General features: G+C 44.2%; 1 protein-coding gene across 4 annotated transcripts in view; it reads right to left on the reverse strand.

The window, feature by feature from the left end:
• Positions 1-25,563, reverse strand: part of LOC130294632 (uncharacterized) — a 181,529-nt gene that overhangs the window by 26,771 nt on the left and 129,195 nt on the right. For all 4 annotated transcript variants that reach the window (XM_056544782.1, XM_056544781.1, XM_056544784.1 and 1 more), the window contains one exon: positions 16,724-16,860. In XM_056544782.1, coding sequence (XP_056400757.1) covers positions 16,724-16,860 — 137 coding nt within the window. The remainder of the gene's footprint in view (positions 1-16,723; positions 16,861-25,563) is intronic.

A 25,563-nucleotide genomic window follows, 5' to 3' on the forward strand; every position in this document is an offset into this window, starting at 1 on the left:
TTGCAGCTTCAAGTAACTTTTTAGGATGGGCTGGCATGTGCGTACACAGAGTGAAGAACTATTTCTGGCCATTTTATTACCTGTATGTTGCATTTTATTCAATTTTGGCCAGATGGTGCTGGCCAATCACAACTCTCAGCAGCAAATATGAATCAGTCATGTGAATTTCTATTCACTGTCTGGCTGGAGTTCATAGCAGAGATTGCGGAGCGCTGCAGAGTGCCACCCACTTCTCTGAATTATAAGTCCGGATCGCAACGGGTCTTAAGAATGAGCCCCAGTGCAATCTGTCCTTTAGTGCAGGTACTACAGCTCCAAGCATGAAACAGACTGTTCCATGCTAGGAGTAGTAGTACCGAAATAATGACCGAAATATAGCTACCGTAATAAAGTTAAACAATAGTTAAAATAAATTACAGTTTATAAATTACATTATTGAAATACATTAATAAAAATCCACAAACACAACAGAAAAGGGGAGAGTACTCTTGAGAACAACATCACCTTATGTCAGTAGAACGGTCCTCGGTGACCTATGTCAGTGTCTCCCGCGGGGTGCACATACAACAGTGTAAAGTATCCAAAGTAAGTACAAAAAGAAGCACATACGTGCACTCACCGCAAAGAAGAGACAATCAGATGTGAAGGTCCGGTGACCGGGTGCCGGGTCTCGGCATAGGCGCTGGTGTGTGGCACTCAGAGCGCCACACGCCAGCGACGATGCCGAGACCCGTCACCGGACCTTCACATCTGCTTTGCGGTGAGTGCACATACGTGCTTCTTTTTGTATTAATAAAAAGTTTTACAAAATTAATTTAAAAAATATGTTAGTTTTACAATATTTAATCGGCGTATAACACACACTTTTAAAACGAAAATTTGAGGCCAAAAACCCTCCCTGCGTGCTATATGCCGATAAATTTTCTGGTCACCGATTTAAAGCAGCCACAGCGTCGGCTGTTTGATAAAGATGAGCAGCCCGGCCACGGTCACTTTAAATCAGTGACCAACGGCGACTCCTGCGGGCCAACACTTCCCTGCTCATCATCCCCCCCCCCCCTGCTTTTTATATTTTTTTTTATTCCGTTATCTGGCCGCGCTCTTGCAGGCTCAGGTCAGGCAGGTCTTCCGGGCTGTGTGGCAAGTAAAGAATGATGAGTGATGTCTGCTGCCAGCTCCTCTCACCGTCACTCATCGTTCTCTGCAGCCGCCGCGGGTGCCTGTTCTTCCAAGTCATTCATTTTACATTTATTTATTTTTTACTCAGATTTTCCTGTTAAAATGAGGGTGTATGGCCCCTTTATCCATTTTTAATATTGTGCCTACATTTTTATGTCCCTAGAATTAACACTAGACACTCCACAATATATAAGGCTGTGTGCCTTCTCACACTTTTATACCACAGTGTGAATGATTAGGACCTATTAATGATCGGGTGACTTCCACCTAACATTTTATACATAATACAAAGTCATCTACCACATAATATACTTAATGAAATATAAATGCTTTATTATTCACTTTAAATTAAAAACCATGTATATAAAACCATCAGTATTGGTATTCATTAACAGAATAATTTCCCCTGAGGAAGACACAAAAGTGTGCGTTTGGGGCCTTAGCAGCTGGTGTCCCTCTCATACAGTCATGGGTAAGTGTGACCTTTTGGGTTATTGAGGACCGGTTTACATTCACAGGCTAAACTATTTAGTGAGTTCTAATTACGTACACACAGGTTGCGGTTGCCATCTCCACGTAGGATATATGTATTTATAAGGCACTGTGTATTGATTACTTTTTAACTTCACTATGTGATTATTTACAAGTCACTACTCCCATGTTCTGTTGAATATTAATTTCTATTATGCACTAACTTTTTGATAGCACTTAAGACACCATCTGCCCATTTAAAGTCTCTCTGTTAATGAATACCAATATTGATTGTTTTATATACATGTTTTTAAATTAAAGTGAATAATATAGCATTTATATTTTATTGGGTATATTGTGTGGTAGATGACTTCATATTATGTATACAATTTTTATGTCCCTGCCTGTTCACATAAATTGGTCCCTGATTGAAAATTAATAAAAATTGTGTTCTAAAAAATATAAAATTTGGAGCCCTACAATTATTTCCATCCCTAAAAATCGTAAAAAAAAAAAAAACGCCCACAGGGAAACTGCCAAAAGGGCCAAACATGCAATTTCCACACAAAGGTAAAAACACACCTAAAATAATAAAATGGCCAAAACTAGAATCCTAGCCTAACTCTGGCTTTAACTATACCACCAAGGTGGTGAGGAATAAAAGTAGATAGTGGTAAGATGTATCAGACTTTTAAGCAGCCTAATACTGTCCAGAGCAGGAGAGGTTTGCTGTGGGGATTTTCTCCTGCACTGGACAGTTTGTGACATGGACAGAGGTGTCAGCAGAGAGTACTGTGGTCAAGACTAGAAAGAATTACACAACTTCCTCTGTAGTACACAGCAGCTTTTAAGTACTGGAAGTGTTAAGATTTATAGATACAAGTAATTTAGTTAAAAAAAAAAAAAGTTTACACTAGACAGTCTTAGAATGTGTCAGATTTATCACTGTGGCTCATGAGGTTTGAAAATTTGCTGCATCTTAACCCCTTAAGGACACAGCCCCTCATGACCTTAACCCCTTAAAGGGGTACTCCGGTGAAAACCTTTTTTCTTTTAAATCAACTGGTGCCAGAAAGTTAAACAGATTTGTAAACTACTTCTATTAAAAAATCTTAATCCTTCCTGTACTTATTGGCTGCTGAATACTACAGAGGAAATTCTTTTCTTTTTGGAATTCTCTCTGATGACATCACAAGCACAGTTCTCTTTGCTGACGTCATTATAATAATAACAACCCTTTATTTATTGTTGTCCTTAGTAGGATTTGAACCCAAGGCCCCAGCACTGCAAGGCAGCAGTGCTAACCACTGAGCCACCATGCTGCCCTTAGCATAAAATGCTAAAATGGACAGTGATGTCAGCAGAGAGCACTGTGGTCCTGATGCTATCAGTGTTCCAAAAAGAAGAATTTCTTCTGTAGCATTCAGCAGCTAAAAAGTACTGGAAGGATTAAGATTTTTTAATAGAAGTAATTTACAAATATGTTTAACTTTCTGGCACCAGTTGATTTAAAAGAAAAAATGTTTTCACCGGAGAACCCCTTTAAGGACCAAGCCAATTTTATTTTAGCGTTTTAGTTTTTTTTCTCCTCGTCTTTTAAAATCTATAACTTTTATATTTCCATCTACAGACCCATATAAGGGCTTGTTATTTGCGTTACCAATTGTACTTTGTAATGACACCTCTCATTTTACCAAAATAATTTTTTTAGGGAGGAAATTTTAATGAAAAATGTGTTCTTAATTTTGTGGATCAATACGATTAAAATGATACCCATGGCTAGATACTTTTATATTTTGTACTGCTTAAAAAAAAAAAAAAAATTAAAAAAAAAAAGCTAAAACTTTGTACAAAATCAGTTATCTAAAATTGCCCTATTTTGACCACCTATAAATTTTTCATTTTTATGTATATAGGGCGGTAGGAGGGCTCATTTTTCATTTGCATATATAAAGGAGATTTTTCACTCTATTTTTAAATATTTCACCTTTTTTTTCCTCTTTTCTTTACACTTATGTCCCCATAGGGAACTATCTATAGCAATCATTTGATTGCTAATAATGATCAGTGCTGTCTATGCATAGGACATAGCACTGATCAGTATTAGCAGTCATCTTCTGCTCTGGTCTGCTCGATCTCAGACGAGAGCAGGAGATGCCAGGAGACGGACGGAGGCAGGTGAGGGAACCTCCGTCCGCCATTACAGATGATCTGATCCCCGCTGCAGCTCTGCGGGTGATTCGATCATCTATTTTAACATGCGCACTGCCGCAGATGCCGTGATCTGTACTTATCACGGCATCTGAAGGGTTAATGGCGGACATCTGCGCAATCATGGATGTCAGCCATTACCAGCTGGTCCCCGGCTGCCGCTAGCAGCTGGAACCTGCCGTGTATGACACGAGCACCGCTCCGATGCACGCGGTCATACACAGGACGTAAATGCACATCCTGGTGCGCTAAGTACCTCCGCACCAGGACGTACATTTACATCCGTGGTCGTTAAAGGGGTACTCCCGTGGAAAACTTTTTTCAAATGGTGCCAGATAGTTAAACAGATTTGTATATTTACTTCTATTAAAACATCCAGTACTTTTTAGGGACTGAATACTACAGAGGAAATGCTTTTCTTTTTGGATTCCTCTTTTGTCACGACCACAGTGCTCTCTGCTGACCATTTTAGGAATTGTCCACAGGAGGAGAAAATCCCCATAGCAAACATATGCTGCTCTGGACAGTTCCTAAAATGGACAGCAGAGGTCAGCAGAGATCAATGTGGTCATGACAAAAGAGAAATCTAAAAACAAAAGCATTTCCTCTGTGGTATACAGCCCCTAAAATGTACTGAAAGGATTAAGATTTTTTAATAGAAGTAATTTACAAATCTGTAACTTTCTGGCACCAGTTGATTAATAAAAAAAAAAAAAAAAAAAAAAAAAAAAAGAAAGTACCCCTTTAACCCCTTAACCCCTTAAGGACCAGGCCATTTTATACCTTAAGGACCGGAGCGTTTTTTGCAATTCTGACCACTGTCACTTTAAACATTAATAACTCTGGAATGCTTTTAGTTATCATTCTGATTCCGAGATTGTTTTTTCGTGACATATTCTACTTTAACTTAGTGGTAAAATTTAATGGTAACTTGCATCCTTTCTTGGTGAAAAATCCCAAAATTTGATGAAAAAAATGAAAATTTTGCATTTTTCTAACTTTGAAGCTCTCTGCTTGTAAGGAAAATGGATATTCAAAATATATTTTTTTTGGGTTCACATATACAATATGTCTACTTTATGTTTGCATCATAAAATTTATGAGTTTTTACTTTTGGAAGACACCATAGGGCTTCAAAGTTCAGTAGCAATTTTGAAATTTTTCACAAAATTTTCAAACTCACTATTTTTCAGGGACCAGTTCAGTTTTGAAGTGGATTTGAAGGGTCTTCATATTAGAAATACCCCATAAAAGACCCCATTATAAAAACTACACCCCCTAAAGTATTCAAAAAAACATTCAGTAAGTGTATTAACCCTTTAGGTGTTTCACAGGAATAGCAGCAAAGTGAAGGAGAAAATTCAAAATCTTCATTTTTTACACTCGCATGTTCTAGTAGACCCAATTTTTGAATTTTTGCAAGGGATAAAAAGGAGAAAATTTTTACTTGTATTTGAAACCCAATTTCTCTCGAGTAAGCACATACCTCATATGTCTATGTTAATTGTTCGGCGGGCGCAGTAGAGGGCTCAGAAGGGAAGGAGCGACAAATGGTTTTTGGGGGGCATGCCGCATTTAGGAAGCCCCTATGGTGCCAGGACAGCAAAAAAAAAAACACATGGCATACCATTTTGGAAACTAGACCCCTCAGGGAACGTAACAAGGGGTAAAGTGAACCTTAATACCCCACAGGTGATTCACGACTTTTGCATATGTAAAAAAAATATATATTTTTTTTACCTAAAATGCTTGGTTTCCCAAAAATTTTACATTTTTAAAAAGGGTAATAGCAGAAAATACCCCCCAAAATTTGAAGCCCAATTTCTCTCGATACAGAAAACACCTCGCATGGGGGTGAAAAGTGCTCTGCTGGTGCACTACAGGTCTCAGAAGAGGAGGAGTCACATTTGGCTTTTTGAAAGCAAATTTTGCTCTGGGGGCATGCCGCATTTAGGAAGCCCCTATGGTGCCAGAACAGCAAAAAAAAAACACATGGCATACCATTTTGGAAACTAGACCCCTCGGGGAACGTAACAAGGTGTAACGTGAACCTTAATGCCCTACAGGTGTTTCACGACTTTTGCATATGTAAAAAAAAAATTTTTTTTTTACCTAAAATGCTTGTTTTCCCAAAATGTTTACATTTTTAAAAAGGGTAATAGCGGAAAATACCCCCCAAAATTTGAAGCCCAATTTCTCCCGATTCAGAAAACACCCCATATGGGGGTGAAAAGTGCTCTGCTGGCGCACTACAGGTCTCAGAAGAGAAGGAGTCACATTTGGCTTTTTGAAAGCGAATTTTGCTCTGGGGGCATGCCGCATTTAGGAACCCCCTATGGTGCCAGGACAGCAAAAAAAAACCACATGGCATACCATTTTGGAAACTAGACCCCTTGGGGAACGTAACAAGGGGTAATTTGAACCTTAATACCCTACAGGTGTTTCACGACTTTTGCATATGTAAAAAAATATATATTTTTTTTACCTAAAATGCTTGTTTTCCCAAAAATTTTACATTTTTTAAAAGGGTAATAGCAGAAAATACCCCCCAAAATTTGAAGCCCAATTTCTCCCGAGTACGGCGATACCCCATATGTGGCCCTAAACTGTTGCCTTGAAATACGAAAGCGCTCCAAAGTGAGAGCGCCATACTCATTTGAGGCCTAAATTAGGGATTGCATAGGGGTGGACATAGGGGAATTCTACGCCAGTGATTCCCAAACAGGGTGCCTCCAGCTGTTGTAAAACTCCCAGCATGCCTGGACAGTCAACGGCTATCTGGCAATACTGGGAGTAGTTGTTTTGCAACAGCTGGAGGCTCCGTTTTGGAAACAGTGGCGTACCAGACGTTTTTCATTTTTATTGGGGAGGGGAGGGGGGCTGTGTAGGGGTATGTGTATACGTAGTGTTTTTTACTTTTTATTTTATTTTGTGGTAGTGTAGTGTAGTGTTTTTAGGGTACAGTCACACGGGCGGGGGTTCACAGTAGTTTCTCGCTGGCAGTTTGAGCTACGGCAGAAAATTTGACGCAGCTCAAACTTGCAGCCGGATACTTACTGTAATCCTCCGCCCATGTGAGTGCACCCTGTACGTTCACATTGGGGGGGAAATCCAGCTGTTGCAAAACTACAACTCCCAGCATATACGGTCTATCAGTGCATGCTGGGAGTTGTAGTTTTGCAACCGCTGGAGGCTCCGTTTTGGAAACAGTGGCGTACCAGACGTTTTTCATTTTTATTGGGGAGGGGGGCTGTGTAGGGGTATGTGTATATGTAGTGTTTTTTACTTTTTATTTTATTGTGTGTTAGTGTAGTGTAGTGTTTTTAGGGTACAGTCGCACGGGCGGGGGGTTCACAGTCGTTTCTCGCTGGCAGTTTGAGCTGCGGCAGAAATTTTGCCGCACCTCAAACTTGCAGCCGGATACTTACTGTAATCCTCCGCCCATGTGAGTGTACCCTGTACATTCACATGGGGGGGGGGGGGGGGAACATCCAGCTGTTGCAAAACTACAACTCCCAGCATGTACGGTCTATCAGTGCATGCTGGGAGTTGTAGTTTTGCAACAGCTGGATGCACACTGGTTGTGAAACACCGAGTTTGGTAACAAACTCAGTGTTTTGCAACCAGTGTGCCTTCAGCTGTTGCAAAAGCTACAACCCCCAGCATGTACGGACAGCGGAAGGGCATGCTGGGTGTTGTAGTTATGCAACAGCTGGAGGCATACTACTTTGGCTGGGGATGCTGGGGATTGTAGTTATGCAACAGCTGGAGACACACTGGTTTGCTACTTAACTCAGTGTGCCTTCAGCTGTTGCAAAACTACAACTCTCAGCAGTCACCGACAGCCAACGGGCATGCTGGGAGTTGTAGTTATGCAACCACCAGATGCACCACTACAACTCCCAGCATGCACTTTAGCTGATTGTGCAAGCTGGGAGTTGTAGTTACACAACAGCTGAAGGTGCACTTTTCCATAGAAAGAATGTGCCTCCAGCTGTTGCAAAACTACAAGTCCCAGCATGCCCATAAGGGCATGCTGGGAGTTGTGGTGGTCTGCCTCCTGCTGTTGCATAACTACAGCTCCCAGCATGCCCTTTTTGCATGCTGGGAGCTGTTGCTAAGCAACAGCAGGAGGCTGTCACTCACCTCCAACGATCCTCGCTGCACCAGGTCAGTCCCTCGTCGTCTCCGCCGCCGCCGCTGCTCCTCGGGCCCCGCTCACGTCCTCCGGAAGAGGGGCGGAGCGGGTTGCGGGAGTGACACCCGCAGCAGGCGCCCTGATTGGTCGGCCACCTCACCCCTGCTGGCTCTGGCTGTTCGGGGCCGTCTCTGACGGCCCCGATCAGCCAATAATTCCGGGTCACCGGGTCACTGGAGACCCGATTGACCCGGAATCCGCCGCAGATCGCTGGACTGAATTGTCCAGCGATCTGCGGCCATCGCCGACATGGGGGGTCATAATGACCCCCCTGGGCGATATGCCGGGATGCCTGCTGAACGATTTCAGCAGGCATCGGGGACCGGCTCCGCTCCAGATGGTTGCGGGGGGCCGGTAAAACACATGACGTTCTCATACGTCATGTGTCCTTAAGGACTCGGAAATGGAGACGTATGAGAACGTCATGTGTCCTTAAGGGGTTAAGGACCATTGTCACTTTAAACATTAATAACTCTGGGATGCTTTTACTCATCATTCTGATTCCGAGAATGTTTTTTCATGACATATTCTACTTTAAACATAGTGGTAAGTTTTTGTGGGAAATTGCATCCTTTCTTGGTGAAAAATCCCCAAATTTGATGAAAAAAAAAAAAAATGAAAATTTAGCATTTTTCTAACTTTGAAGCTCTCTGCTTGTAAGGAAAATGGATATTCAAAATAAAAAAAATTTGGGTTCACATATACAATATGTCTACTTTATGTTTGCATCATAAAATTTATGTGTTTTTACTTTTGGAAGACACCAGAGGGCTTCAAAGTTCAGCAGCAATTTTCCAATTTTTCACAAAATTTTCAAACTCACTCTTTTTCAGGGACCAGTTCAGTTTTGAAGTGGATTTGAAGGGTCTTCATATTAGAAATACCCCATAAAAAGACCCCAATATAAAAACTGCACCCCCAAAGTATTCAATATGACATTCAGTCAGCGTTTTAACCCTTTAGGTGTTTCACAGGAATAGCAGCAAAGTGAAGGAGAGAATTCAATATCTTCATTTTTTACACTCGCATGTTCTTGTAGACCCATTTTTTTTTTATTTTTGCAAGGGGTAAAAAGGAAAAATTTTTACTTGTGTTTGTAGCCCATTTTCTCTCGAGTAAGCACATACCTCATATGTCTATGTAAAGTGTTCGGCGGGCGCAGTAGAGGGCACACATGGCATACCATTTTGGAAACTAGACCCCTCGGGGAACGTAACAAGGGGTAATGTGAACCTTAATACAACACAGGTGTTTCACGACTTTTGCATATGTAAAAAAAAAAAAAAAAAAATGTTTTAACTAAAATGCTATGTTTCCCAAAAATTTTACATTTTTAAAAAGGGTAACAGCAGAAAATAACCCTCAAAACCCCATATGTGACCCTAAACTGTTGCCTTGAAATACGACAGGGCTCCAAAGCGAAAGAGCGCCATGCACATTTGAGGCCTGAATTAGGGATTTGCATAGGGGTGGACATAGGGGTATTCTACGCCAGTGATTCCCAAACAGGGGGCCTCCAGCTGTTGTAAAACTCCCAGCATGCCTGGACAGTCAGTGGCTGTCTGGTAATACTGGGAGTAGTTGTTTTGCAACAGCTGGAGGCTCCGTTTTGGAAACAGTGGCGTACCAGACGTTTTTCATTTTTATTGGGGAGGGGGGCTGTGTAGGGGTATGTGTATATGTAGTGTTTTTTACTTTTTATTTTATTTTGTTAGTGTAGTGTAGTGTTTTTTTTAGGGTACAGTCGCATGGGCAGGGGTTCACAGTAGTTTCTCGCTGGCAGTTTGAGCTGCGGCAGAAAATTAGCCGCAACTCAAACTTGCAGCCGGATGCTTACTGTAAACCTCCGCCCATGTGAGTGTACCCTGTACATTCACATTGGGGGGGGGGGGCAGAAACATCCAGCTGTTGCAAAACTACAACTCCCAGCATGTACGGTCTATCAGTGCATGCTGGGAGTTGAAGTTTTTCAACAGCTGGAGGCACACTGGTTGTGAAACACCGAGTTTGGTAACAAACCCAGTGTTTTGCAACCAGTGTGCCTTCAGCTGTTGCAAAAATACAACTCCCAGCATGCACTGATAGACCGTACATGCTGGGACTTGTAGTTATGCAACAGCTGGAGACACACTGGTTTGCTACTTAACTCAGTGTTTGACAACCAGTGTGCCTTCAGCTGTTGCAAAACTACAACTTTCAGCAGTCACCGACAGCCAACGGGCATGCTGGGAGTTGTAGTTCTGCAACCAGCAGATGCACCACTACAACTCCCAGCATGCACTTTAGCTGATTGTGCAAGCTGGGAGTTGTAGTAATACAACAGCTGAAGGTACACTTTTCCATAGAAAAAATGTGCCTCCAGCTGTTGCAAAACTATAAGTTCCAGCATGCCCATAAGGGAATGCTGGGAGTTGTGGTGGTCTGTCTCCTGCTGTTGCATAACTACAGCTCCCAGCATGCCCTTTTTGCATGCTGGGAGCTGTTGCTAAGCAACAGCAGGAGGCTGTCACTCACTACCTATTGCTGCTTCCGCAGCATTGACGCGGGGGATCGGGGTCCCCAGCTCCCGGGGACTTCTTCCCGCACCCGCTCACGTGCTCCGGAAGAAGGGCGGAGCGAGTTGCGGGAGTGACACCCGCAGCAGGTGCCCTGATTGGTCGGCCGGTAAACCTGCCGACGAATCAGGGCGATCGTGAGGTGGCACCAGTGCCACCTCACCCCTGCTGGCTATGGCTGTTCGGGGCCGTCAGAGACCGCCTGTAATTCCGGGTCACCAGGTCACTGGAGACCCGATTGACCCGGAATCGCCGCAGATCATCATGACCCCCCCCCCCCCCGGGCGATATGCCGCGATGCCTGCTGAACTATTTCAGCAGGCATTGGGCACCGGCTCCCCTCCGGCGGGGGGCCGGGATTTGACAGGACGTACTCAAACGTCCTGAGTCCTTAAGGACTCGGAAAAGGGGCCGTTTGAGTACGTCCTGCGTCCTTAAGGGGTTAAGGACCAGAGCATTTTTTTTTTTGCACATCTGACGACTGTCACTTTAAGCATTAATAACTCTGGGATGCTTCTACTAATCCTTCTGATTCAGAGATTGTTTTTTTTTTCATGACATATTCTACTTTATCTTAGTGGTAAATTTTTATCAATACTTGCATCCTTTCTTGGTGAAAAATAAAAAAATTTCATGAATTTTGTATTTTTCTAACTTTGAAGCTCTCTGCTTGTAAGGAAAAGACAGATGGCTTCAAAGTTCAGCATCAATTTTCTAATTCAAAATCAGCATTTTTCAGGGACCAGTTCAGTTTTGAAGTGGATTTGATATTAGAAATACCCCATAAATTACCCCATTATAGAAACTGCATCCCTCAAAGTACTCAAAATGACATTCAGAAAGTATGTTAACCCTTTAGGTGTTTCACAGAAATAGCGTTTCACAGTATAGTGAAGGAGAAAATTCTAAATCTTCAATTTTTACACTAGCATGATCTTCTAGACCCATTTTTTTTTTTTTTTTTAACAAGGGTTAATAGGGGGGGGGGGAAGCCCTCTCAAAATTTGTAACTCAATTTCTCTTGAGTAAGGAAATACCTTATATATGGATGTAAAGTGCTCTGTGGGTGCACTAGAGGGCTCAGAAGGGAAGGAGCGACAATGGGATTTTGAAGAATGAATTTTGCTGAAATAGTTTTTGGGGGCATGTCGCATTTAAGAAGCTCCTATGGGGGCATGTCGCAAAAAAGAAACCCACATGGCACACTATTTTGGAAACTACACCTCTCAAGGCACATAACAAGGGGTCCAGTGAGCCTAAACACCCCACAGGTGTTTGACAACCTTTTGTTAAAGTCGGATGTGTAAATTAAATTTACACTAAAGTGCAGTTTCCCCCCCCCCCCCCCAAGTTTACCATTTTTTTACAAAGGATCACGGGCCACTGAAACTCACTGTAAACCCCCGCCCCTATGAATGTACCTTGTACATTCACATGGGGGGGGGGGACAAACCTCCAGCTGTTGCAAAACTAACTCTCCCACCATGCAGTGACAGTGCATGCTGGGAGTTGCAGTTTTGCAACAGCTGGAGGAACACTGGTGGGAAAACTTTGAGTTAGGTTCTGTTACCTAACTCAGTATTTTCTAACCAGTGTGCCTCAAGCTGTTGCAAAGCTACAACTCCCAGCATTCACTGATCACTAAAGGGCATGCTGGAAGATGTAGTTTTGCAACAGCTGGAGGCACGCAACTACAACTCCCAGCATGCAGAGACAGCCATTTCTGTTTGTGCATGCTGGGAGTTGTAGCTTTGCAAGATTTGGAGGGCCAAGGTTTAGAAACCACCGCACAGTGATCTCCAAAATGTCGCCCTCAAGATGTTGCAGAACTACAAATTCCAGCATGCCCAGACAGCAAACGGCTGTCTGGGCATGCTGGGAGTTGAAGTTTTGCAACATCTGGAGGGCTACAGCTTAGAGACCACTGTAAACTGCTGCCCTCCAGATGTTGCTAGGCAACAAACTCACCCGTCAGTTGAAGGATTGCTACAGCACACAGATGATTGCTGCAGAAAGGAGGATCGCCGCTGCAGAGGAGGAGGATCACCTCTGGTAAGAGACCTACAGTACCGGTCTCAGCACAGTTCCCCCGCTCTGCCCAGACTACCATGGGTAGGCAGAGCGGGGGAACCAAACTTTAACCCCCCCACCCCCGATCTGCTATTGGTCGGTCACTTCTGATTGACCAATAGCAGGGATAGTAGGGGTGGCACCCATGCCACCTCACTCCTATCCCTTTAGGGAGATCGAGGATGTCCTGGAAAGCCCTGATCCCCCATATTTTCTGGGTCACTGGAGACTCGTAATAGCCGCAGATCGCCGGTCTGAATTGTCTCAGCACCCCCCCCCCCCCCCCACAGGCGTTTTCATGGGATACCAGCTGAATCATTTCAGCAGGCATACTGGTCCCACGGGCATACAGGTACGCCCTGGGACCTTAAGTGGTTAAAGGGGTACTCCGGTGGTTTATTTATTTATTTTTTTAAATCAACTGGTGCCAGAAAGTAAATCAGATTTGTTAATTACTTCTATTAAAAAAAATCTTATTCCTTCCAGTACTTATTAGCTGCTGAGTACTACAGAGGAAATTATTTTCTTTTTTGAAACACAGAGCTCTCTGCTGACATCTCTGTCCATTTTACGAACTGGCCAGAGCAGCATATGTTTGCTATGGGGATTTCCTCTGGACAGTTCTTAAAATGGACAGAGATGTCAGCAGATAGCACTGTGCTCGTGATGTCAGCAGAGAGCACTGTGTTCCAAAAAAAAAAAAATTTTAATAAAATTTCCTCTGTAGTATTCAGCAGCTAATAAGTACTGGAAGGATTAAGATCTTTTTAATAGAAGTCATTTACAAATATGTCTAACTTTCTGGCACCAGTTGATTAAAAAATAAAATAAAAAAGTTTTCCACCTGAGTACCCCTTTAAGGCCGAGTTCTTGCTTTGCAGCATATTTTATTTATTTTATATTTAAGAATAAGACATTTTCTGATTAGCTTCATTCAGTTGGCTTACTAACAGCAAAAATGCAATTAAACAACACTCCTTCTCTGGAGGCCAGACCCACTTTCTGGTAAACTATTCTTCCTTGTCAAGACACAAAACAAGTGTCTTAAAACACATTGAAAATATGTTACAAATATATCGTGTAAGCCAGTTTATCTTTTAGAGATGGTAGAGGGGGTCATTGGCCCGTTTTAGTAAGGCAGTTTTGAATACGGTATATTCATAGCTGTGTGGACAAAAAAAAAAAAAAAAAAAAAAAAAAAAATGATAACTTAAACTCCACCCCCTCTTATTAACCATCCTGGCTCACATACATTAGTATTAAAGGAGAAGTCTTATGGATCTATTTGGATCACGGTCCAACCCCCGCAATCTCCTGCACCGGCCCCCTGATCATCCTAGTATCAGACAGTCATGATCCCCTTATCTCCCTATCTCTATGGAGGGAGCGTGTCAGCCACCGCCCAATGCGGGGATTGTGATGCTCCTTCCAGGGGAGAGCAGGGGCCCGTGCAGGAGATCGTGGGGGGGTCCCAGTGGTCAGAATACCCCAAAATATGAACCCCCTGAAATATGGCAAGGCTGCTTGTCTTCATATGTTTTTTCATGTGTTGCAATTTTGTTTGGAGAAAATGAGCTGGAAAGATAAGGATTTTTTTTTAGCTTTTTCACCACATCTAAATAATTCAATAACTAAATTGTAGTCATGGCTGAGAATAGTGGTAAACGGCGTTTAGTGTGTGTTTATAAATTTTTTTTCACACTGTTTTCTCCCTAAATGTACTTACACTTTTTTTTTGTTACTTCTTCTACAGATCCGTGTATCTTGTGGACTCCTTCGACGACCAGCATTTTTCTTTGCTTGATGTTAATAAAATGGCTAATGAGGGCTTGTGGGGGAGTGTTTTTTTGTAACAAAATTTTTTTTAAACCTGGTGTTTTTTTTTAACTTTACTGGACAGGCTTAGTAGTGGAAGCTGTCTTACAGACGGAGTCCATTACTAAGCCAGGCTTAGTGTTAGCCACAAAAACCGCTAGCACTAACCCCCAATTATCACCCCGGTACCCAACGCCACAGGGGTGCCGGGAAGAGCCAAATACCAACCAAACATTAACAGCCTGACGTTAACAGGGTGGGCGAGGACCATTGTTACTGGCCCTCCCCAGCCTAAATAACGCCAGCCTGTTACCGCCTAGGCGCGCCATTTTTGATGCTCCGGGCCTGTTGGTACCGGATCTTCCCGGCACCCCTGTGGCGTTGGGTATCGGGGTAATAATTGGGGTAAGCGCTAGCTGTTTTTGTGGCTAACGCTAAGCCCGGCTTAGTAATGGACTCCGTCTATAAGACAGCTTCCACTACTAAACCTGTCAAGTAAAGTAAGGAAAAAACACAACAGGTTTTAAAAAAATTTTATTACAAAAAACACTCCCCCACAAGCCCTCGTTAACCGTTTTATTAAGATCAAACAAAGAAAAACGCTGGTCATCGAATTAGTCCACCGAATCCGAAGGTGTCCACAGGATACACGGATCTGAAATGATAAGAAAAAAAAATAAAAAATGGGTTAGTACATTTATTATCACCTGCTCACACATCTCCCGCCCCACACGACTACAACTGCCAGCATGCCCTTACAGTAAGGACATGCTGGGAGTTGCAGTTGTGTGGTGCAGGAGATGTGTGGGCAAGTGATAAGCTTGTCCCCTGCCCCCAGCTGCAGGACTACAACTCCCAGCATGCCCTTACAGTAAGGTGGGGCGGAGGCCGGGCACAGTGTTTCTCAACCTGGGAGTTGTAGTCTTGCAACATCTGGAGGCACCCTGGTTGGGAAACACTGTTTTAGGGCTTGGGCCGCAAGACAGTGCCACTCGACGATCTCCGTCACCGACCGTCGCTGGAGCCTCGGAAGGGTGAGTGAACGTCTTCGCCGGTCCCCTTCAGCTGTTCAGTTTTGCAACAGCTGGAGGACTACAGTTTACAGACCACAAACCAGTGGTCTGCAAACTGTGGCCCTCTAGCTGTTGCAAAACTACAACACCCAGCATGCCCTGACAGCCAAAGCCTTTGGCTCTCAGGGCAGGAGCCCGGGCGGCTGCACTGTGATGTCAGCCCGGGCTCCTGCCCTGAGAGCCAAAGGCTCCTCATACTGCCTCCCCGCTACCCTCACTCATGGGGACACTAATATACATCCCCCCCCCCCCCCTTGTCTCCTGCCCACGCCGCTCAGCTCCCGCTGATACAGTGAGGACACTCTGGGAGTTGTAGTCTTGTAAGGGCATGCTGGGACTTGTAGTCTTGCAACAGTTAGCAGACAGATGGGAGTTGTGTGGCTCTGGCAGGTGAGAGGGGTGGGATGTAAATCACTGCAGTGTCCCTGTAGCGAAGTGAGGGTAGCGGGGAGAAAGTATGTCGGAGCCCGGGCGGCAGTAGCTTTCCTGCTCCATGTTGGAGTAAATATAGACAATTTTTACAGTTGTTGCGACAGTTTATTGCGCAGCTGCGACTGTCGCAGTTAATAAATACCTGACCACTGCAAGTCAAAAATGCAAACTAGCGTAAATCAAGCGGGAAAAACATTTTTGACTTTCTAGCTCGCACGAAAGATAGGGTAGGCGCAATTGCGACAATTTAGCGCCAAAAATAATCAGAAAAAATGACTAAACCCCTTAGTAAATGCCCCTCATTATGTGAGGTTTTGTTGTTATTCTTTCTTGCGCAGCTATAAACTTTCGACCCAACTATCCTAAACGCACACGTGGATGCCTCAAGTGAGTATTTATGTGTTTTCAATGGGAAGAGGAGAGAAAGCCGCAGTCAGATACTTTTGGTGGAGGGTTATCTTGAGGACAGTAAAGGGGATTGGGTGTTACAATTCAGTATATCGACCCTCCTTTCTTCCATTATCTGTTGGGAAGAGTGAAGGAACTCCCACATATGGTCAGTTCTAACAAATTTGGCAGACTCAAATAACTTTGCTCTAGTGTGTATGGGGGCCCTGGAGGAATACAAATGTTGCCTTTAATAGACATGTTTAGAATTAACAGCTGAGATACATCAGTAATATTTAGGTAATACATCTTGATTTGGGATGAATTCTTACCTTAAGAATAACTGAATCACTTTCTACACACAGAAGGTAAGTCTTATCGTTTAGTTCGCAGCTGATAACCACAGGTACCCCATCCTTACCCCCGATAACATCTTTGTATATGTCCAAGGATATTCTTGCTCTTTCTCCTACAACAGAAAGATGGATAGATGTCTGGTTTAAAAGAATAATCCATCATTAAATTATCCAAAAAAGATATTTACTAGAGATGAGTAGATATATGAAAACTTACTCTGTGGGGCATTTCCTGTAATTACGATATTTTTGCCATGTAAGACCGTGAAGGCTGATATCAGATTATATTTATCTCAAGTATTTAGTGGATTTTTTTTGTTTATTATTTTAATAAATGAATTTTTTTGTTTTTTTTTTACTTATTACTCTGACATGCAATCTGCTGATCACTCATATATACTACTCTCCTATTGTCGTACATTGTATAATGCCTGTTGTGATGGGCCACGGGGTGTGAGGTGTAAGGGGCAGATGGTGTTGCCCAGGGGTAGATGGTATTACCCCCTTTGTGTTCATGATGCCAGGGCGTGGTTTTCCTATCTAACCACCTGAAGGGAGTACCGCTAGTCCTAGGTCAGGCAGGGGCAATAAAGAGTCCAAGGCAAGGTTAAAGGGGTGTTCCAAGAAAAAAAACTTTATCTATCAACTGGCTCCAGAAAGTTAAGCAGATTTGTAAATTACTTCTATTAAAAAAAATCTTTATCCTTCCAATAATTATCAGCTGCCGAAGTTGAGTTGTTCTTTTCTGTCTGGCAACAGTGCTCTCTTCTGACATCTCAGCTTGTCTCGGGAACTGCACAGAGTAGAAGAGGTTTGCTATGGGGATTTGCTTCTACTCTGGACAGTTCCCGAGACACGTGTCAGAGAGCACTTAGAAACGAACAACTCAACTTCAGCAGCTCATAAGTACTGAAAGGATTAAGATTTTTTTAACCCCTACAGGACCCATGACGTAACGTTACGTCCCGACACCCTGGGTCTTAAGGAGCTCATTCAGCAGGCATCCCGTTCAAATGCCCAGGGGGGTCATTAGACCCCCCCCCCCCCCCCCAATGTCGGCGATTGCCGCAAATCGCATGTGAATTCACACATGCGATTTGCGGCTATTCCGGCGATGCGGATCACGTGTGACCCGCTGACCCGGAGATACAAGGTGATCGGGGGTGTATGATACACCCCCTATCACCCACTGTATCTATGGGGAGGTGGCGATTTCGCCACCCCCCCCCCCCCCCAGGATCGCTGCTATTGGCTGGACGATCGTCCAGGAAATAGCAGCCGGCAGGGGAGGCGTTAACAGCATCCTCCTGCAGCTTCCGCGGCTGGCTGGGTTCAGTCAGCGGTCAGAGCTGTTGGAGGAAGCCATGGACCCAACCTCTGCCGAGATCGGAGCCTCCAAAGAAGCCCCCCATAGATCAGGGAAAGGTAGGGTAAATAGTAAAAAAAAAAAAAAAAAATCCCCCCCCCTCCCGACCCCTTATAGGTCCCCAAGGGTCTTCTGCAGTTTCAGTGTGACCAGGGCCCTATTAGGGGGTTCAGGGCGCTGCATTAGCATCCCCCCCCCCCCCCCCCCCAATTTTTTGGGCTGCAGCATTTCCCCCCCCCAATATAACAGTGTGTGATTTCTAAATCACACACAGTTATATATAGTATACACCAAGCACACACACAGTACATAAACCCCCTGCCACCGTAGAAAAAAAAAGGCTATAGCTCGCCGAGCATTTTCGGTAGCGGAGGCATACGCTTTTCTTGCCTCCAACTCTGAATCTGTCATTGAGGACGATGAAGATCCAACATTCCTGTGTTCTTCATAGTCCTCCTCATCTAGTAGTGATGATGAGCCCCCTGCACGGCCTCGGAGGCGAGGCCACGCACCCCCCCCCCCATGATAGTGGCCCAGTGGCTGGCACTAGTGCGAGTGGTGATGCCGCTCGTACTAGGAGTCCGACCCCCCCAGACAAGTTTACCGGAGCCCCCTTCCGGTGAACCTTTCTGGAGACCCCCAGAGGGTCATCAGCCACGGGTTCCGGAGTTTGTTGGCGACTCCAGAATCCGGATTGACAATTCTGGATTCACTGAAATTGACTATTTCAGTTATTTTTTCAGTGACAGCTTTGTCAAGCACATGGTGGAGCAGACAAATCTGTACACCAGGCAGTTCATCGCCCACCACCCTGATTCTTTTTTGGCCAGGCCCAATGAATGGTGCGCCATTGATGCAGCAGAAATTAGGACATTTTGGGGCCTCTTGCTGCATATGGGCCTGGTCAAAAAGCCCAGTGTCAGACAGTACTGGAGCGGGGACATCCTATACCAGACCCCACTTTACAGTATGGTCATGACACGGAGGCAGTTCGAGGCCATTTGGAAGTGCCTGCATTATGCAGATAATGAGGCATGTCCACCCCGAGGTGATCCCACCTATGACCGGCTTTACAAAGTGAGGCCGTTCATCGATCACTTAGGGGCCAAATTTTTGGAGGCCTATGTACCCCTCAGGGAGCTCTCGGTTGATGAGTCTCTTATCAATTTTAAGGGGAGACTCATCTTCCGCCAGTATATTCCCTCGAAGCGGGCGTGGTATGGCGTGAAGCTCTAGAAACTTTGTGAGAATACCTCCGGGTACACTCTCAAGTTTAGAGTGTATGAGGGACGAGATTCCCGTGTTGAACCCCCAGATTGTTCCCCCACTCTGGGTGTTAGTGGGAAAATCGTTTGGGAGCTTGTGCACCCATTGCTGGATAAGGGTTACCACGTGTATGCCAACTTTTATACCAGCATCCTTCTGTTCACATCCCTTGCCGCCAGATCCACGTCCGCTTGTGGGACAGTGCGGAAAAACCAGAGAGGCCTCCCTCTAAATTTTGTTAAGACACCTATTCATGGTAACGGCAGCTCACCTGTCCCTGTACGAAGTACCACAACTCCGGTCCTCAAGCCCGATTGTATTCTGGACTACAATCGGTATATGGGGGGGGGGGGGGGGGAGTTGATCTTTCTGATCAAGTCCTCAAGCCATATAACGCCATGCAGAAAACACGGGTATGGTACAAGAAAGTTGCGGGCTACATGGTACAGGTTGTCATGTACAACACTTTTGTACTGTGCCAGTATGCTGGCAACACAGGGACATTCCTCCAGTTCCAAGAAGAAGTCCTAAAGGTCCTGATCTTTGGCGACCGGGAAAGAGCAGGCCGGACTTCCCAAGGAACTGAAGTAATAGGTGCCAGGATCATCCCAGGCCAACACTTTCCAGGTGAGGTCCCCCACACTGGAAAGAAGGGACGAGCCCAGAAAAGATGCAGAGTGTGTTACAAGAGGGGGATTCGGAAGGACACCACCACTCAATGTGACACTTGCCCAGATAATCCTGGCCTCTGCATTAAGGATTGCTTCAGGGAGTATCACACTTCCATGGAGTTCTAAATTTTCCCTTTTCATTTTAAATTTTCCACAATTTGACCCAAATGTACCAAGTCCAGAGTACAAAGTTTTAACCCCATAAAACCACTAAATTGCCCAAAAAAAAAAAAAAAAAAAAAAAAAAAAAAAAACACACCTGATAAGACCGCGGGGTATTTTTTATCTATTTTTTTTAATAAAAATGGGTCATGGGTCACTGAGTCACTATCATCGGGGACTTTTTATGTTGCCTCAAATGCGCAGCGCTCTCCCCACTTGAGCGGGGTGCGCATTTGAGGCAACGAGTTAGGGATGGCCACACACACATCACATTCCAGAATGAGGATGCAGAGCATAAGGTTTGGGGCAGGCATATTTTTTGTTTTGGCTATGCTCTGGGTCATCATTCTGGGAACATAATCTGTTTTATAATTTTATGTCCCACTGTACCCCATTTTAGGTACTTCGTGTACCCCAGTTATTTACCCCATGTAATGCCCCTTGAGGGGGGGTCCCACTGTTCTGGCTCCATAGGAGAAAGCCAAAGCTCAAGGACCCTGACTGATCTCCGGCACCTCCGAGACCGGTGTGCACGCTGTTTAGGCCCAGACTTAAGGTATGTCCTTACTCCAAAGAAATGTATTTACACATTTACAATGACATTTTCTCCTTTTACCACTTGTGAAAATGAAAAATTTGGGGTAACCAATGCAAAAGTCGTGAAACCCTTGTGGGGTATTAAGGCTCACTTTATTCCTTGTTACGTTCCTCAAGGGGTCTAGTTTCCAAAATGGTATGCCATGTGTTTATTTTTCTCTTTTGCTGTTCTGGCCCCATAGGGGCTTCCTAAATGTGACATGCCCCCCAAAAACCATTTCAGAAAAACGTACTCTCCAAAATCCCCTTGTCGCTCCTTCACTTCTGAGCCCTCTACTGCGCCCGCAGAACACTTTACATAGACATGAGGTATGTGCTTACTCGAGAGAAATTGGGCTAAAAATACAAGTATACATTTTCTCCTCTTATCCCTTGTAAAAATAAAAAAATTGGGTCTACAAGAACATGCAAGTGTAAAAAATGAAGATTGTGAAAAAAATAGTGAGTTTGAAAATTGTGTGAAAAATTGGAAAATTGCTGCTGATCTTTGAAGCCCTCTGGTGTTTTCCCAAAAGTAAAAACACGTCAATTTTATGATGCAAACATAAAGTAGACATATTGGAAATGTGAATAAAAATTTTTTGGGCAATATCCATTTTCTTTACAAGCAGAGGAGCTTCAAATTTAGAAAAATGCTAAATTTTAAATTTTCTCATCAAATTTTGGGATTTTTTACCAAGAAAGGATGCAAGTATCGACAAAAATTTACCACCATGTTAAAGGAGAATATGTCACGAAAAAAAACAATCTCAGAATGATAACTAAAAGCATTCCAGAGTAATTAATGTTTAAAGTGACAGTGGTCAGATGTTCAAAAACCGCTCTGGTCCTAAGGTGTAAAATGGCCTGGTCCTTAAGGGGTTAATAGAAGTAATTTACAAATCTGTTTAACTTTCTGGAGCCAGTTGATATATATAAAAAAAATTTTTTTCCTGGAATACCCCTTTAAGGGTAACAGTAGCTTTTACTGAAGTTAGACAGATGGTACAGTCTATACAGTTCAACCAGTATCCCAGAGAGTTGGCCAGTGACAGAGACCTTGCACGCTTGCTGTGACTTGACAGACTAATGCTGGCCACAGAGACTAAAGATGACTTGAGATGGTGACAGACAATTGAGATGACTACTTACTCAGGACCGACTGGTGGCTGCAGTAATTTAGATTTGAGGCCTCCAATGGCTGGACACAGGCACTGAAACACTTAACTGCACTGGACCTCAGCAAGAACTAAGAGCATGGAAAGAGAGAGAGATTGCAGCTCCTCCCCATATTATATAGGGGGGGGGGCTGTGCAAGGAGCCCATAGGTCACTGGGGTTCTCTGGGTAACAATACAATCATGTGGTGATGCCAAAGTTGTGGTGTGACCACGGGGTGTGAAGGGTGTAGGTGGATGGGGCAGATGGTATAGCCCAGGGGCAAGGTGTTATTAACCCCTGATGTTCGTGACGCCAGAGTGGTTTTTCCCCGGTAACCACCAGAACAGTAGCACCACTATCCCAAGGTTAGGCAGAGCAATAATTGTCCAAGACCAGGTAAGGGTAACAGCTTTACTGAGGTTAGACAGTTGTTAAAGTCTTTACAGCTAGGCCAGAATCCCAGAGAGTCGACCAGTAACATGGAAAGGCCCTTGCAGCTTGCTGAGACTTGCAGTACTTTTGGGTAAGACTTCAATACAGCCATTCTGACTATAATTGACTTGACTTTGGTAGAGACAGCAGACATAGGAGTTGACATACTGACAATGTGGCTGGTGTGCAGGCTTTAGGGCCTCCAGGTGTACTGGACACAGGATCTGTGATGTCTGTGCTTTGCTGTTCCTCAGCAGGATCTATTAGAGAGATTGTAATGGCTCCCCCTCTTTTAAAGGGGGGCTGAGCAAGATGCCCATAGGTCAAGCTGCAAGTCAACTGGTGCTCTCTGGGTAACAACACATCATATGAACATAACAGGTGATACCTCCAAAAAAGGTCCTTTATACACCTATACATAACATTATGCACTATATTTAGAACACTATACTTACTACTATGGGAGGACGTTGCAGGAGAGCCCCTAGGACAATGAGGGACGCAACCTGACAGGGCCCAAGTACTGTACAGGAGTATATCCCGTACTGGGACATCACAATAATGTTAAACATGTGACATAATCATGTGACTAACAATACAGGTCCTTTACTCTTTAATGTGAAAACTTATATACACAGAGGGAGACACTGCAGGGGAGCCCCGGGGACATATAGGGACTCAACCTGATGGGACTGTAGGACCATATCCCATACTGGGACACCATACTGTCAGATTTTTGTGCAAAATCTGTAACTTTTGAATGTATACACTGTTGGCACGGCTTAGTTTATGCCCCTATGTGTTTTCCATTGCATTACCTAATGCAGTTAATAGGAACATTCAAAAATGAAAATGCAGCTTAAGGGTAGGGTCACATGTAATGTCCCAGTACAGGATATGGTCCTGCACTACACTTAGGCCCTGTCAGGTTGAGTCCCTCAGTGACCTGGAGGCTCTCCTGCTGTTACTTTAAGGTTATTTTTTTATTGTATTATATGTATAGTCAGTATACTAATGTATAGCCAGTATAAAACACCTTTTGGAGGACTAATGTAATTGTCTAAAGAACCTGTGAGATGTTACATGTTATGTTTATGTTACCCAGAGAGCACCAGTAAAAAACATGACATGCAGCTTGACCTATGGGCTTCTACACTATAGACTATAACACCTGTCTGACCTCAGTAAAGCCTCTGTTAAACCATAACCTGGTTGTGGACTCTTATTTCACTGCCTACCCATTGGGATAGCGGAGATATCGTTTGGGTGGTTCCCGATACCCAAAAACCACTCAGGCGTCACGAACATTAGGGGTTAATAACACCTTGCCCTTGGGGTTAATACCATCTGCCCCATCCACCTACACACCCCGTGGTTCACCACACACACATGTAACGGATCTGTAGAGTATTTTACTATGTGAATCCACCGGTGACCCGACCCATAGTGTGCCTCCAGCTGTTGCCACCCAACCACTCACCCGCCCCACCCCTGCCCTGCTCGCAGCGGCAATCAAATACGCTGAGGATCATTTACATGTGACCCTACCCTTAGACTGGATTCACATGTAGTATTTTGATCGATATTTCTATTAAAACCTGAAATGGGTCCCCAGGATCCCCAGGCGAGCGAGCGCCGCTTTAAACTGTGTACACACACACACACAGCTTAAGTCTCCTCTCAGTGTGAGCTGCGGCTTCACTGAGAGGAGACCTGTGACCTCTGCCCCCACGCAGCGCAGGCGCCGATGACGTCACTCATTGGCGCCTGCACTGTAGTGGGAGAAGAATGCAGCCAGCCTGTCCTGCCCAGGAGATCCCTGCCTGCGACATAGGTGAGTAAATTTTTTTTTTTTTTTATGGGATGGGTAGTGCAAGTGATGATTGGGGAAGGGGGTGCAACTGATGGAGACTGCATGTGACGGGGAGGGGGGCGCTGATTATTTGGATATGAAGGAGCACTGGCTGCCGACACAATAACCTGCCTGGCTACCTACCTTATTAATTTCCTGGCTACATATCCACCTACATAGCAACCTAATTACCTACTTTCTACCTAGGTACCTACCCACCCATTTACCTACCTACGAACTTACCTCCATATTTCTTCTACTCTAATATTGTTACCTCCATATCTACTTACCTACCTGCATAGCTACCTACCTACATATATCCAAAGGAAAATCGTAGCTCACCAAAGTATAAAGTGCAGAATTCAGTGCAGTTTATTCTATTTCTAACAGTGATACAGAGCAGGCTACGTTTCGTCGCCTCTCATGCTTGACAAAGGCGAAGACAGGTCGCTGAAACGTAGTTTGCTCTATAACGCTGTTTGGAATGGAATAAACTCCATCGAGTTCGGCACTTCTGGGGACTACACTGGAAAAATGCAGAAACTAAGATGTTTGTCTTGCAGACGCTGCAGTGATGGGTTTTGTTTGGAAGAAGTAGTCATGGTGGTCTGAGCCAGAAGGAGAACAGAAGTAAAGAGGACAACGCTGACCATAAAAGATGTAAATTGTGAGTCAGTTAATGTAACTGTATTTATATTATTGCACAAAATTACTGGGGTCTGTATTATGTAATGGAGGGAGGGTCTGTATTATGGGGGATTGTGATTCTGGTAGGTGGTGATTCTGGGGTCTGTATATGGTGGGGACTGATTCTGGGGTCTGTATTATGGTAGGTGGTGATTCTGGGGTCTGTATATGGTGGGTGGCGATTCTGGGGTCTGTATATGGTGGGGACTGATTCTGGGGTCTGTATTATGGTAGGTGGTGATTCTGGGGTCTGTATTATGGTAGGTGGTGATTCTGGGGTCTGTATTATGGTGGGGACTGATTCTGGGGTCTGTATTATGGTAGGTGGTGATTCTGGGGTCTGTATTATGGTGGGGACTGATTCTGGGGTCTGTATTATGGTAGGTGGTGATTCTGGGGTCTGTATTATGGTGGGGACTGATTCTGGGGTCTGTATTATGGTGGATGGCGATTCTGGGGTCTGTATTATGGTGGGTGGTGATTCTCGGGTCTGTGTTACACAGGTCTGAGTTAAAATGGTTGTTCTCACTGTAAGGTCCTTGCAGCGAGAACAATATATAGGGACAAATCTGTATAAAAAAAAAAAACAAAAAAAAACACACCCCACCCACATGTTGCCGGCACATCAAGAGACTTTGAAAAAA

Source organism: Hyla sarda, chromosome 10 (genome assembly GCF_029499605.1).
Source record: "Hyla sarda isolate aHylSar1 chromosome 10, aHylSar1.hap1, whole genome shotgun sequence".
NCBI classification, from domain to species: domain Eukaryota; kingdom Metazoa; phylum Chordata; class Amphibia; order Anura; family Hylidae; genus Hyla; species Hyla sarda.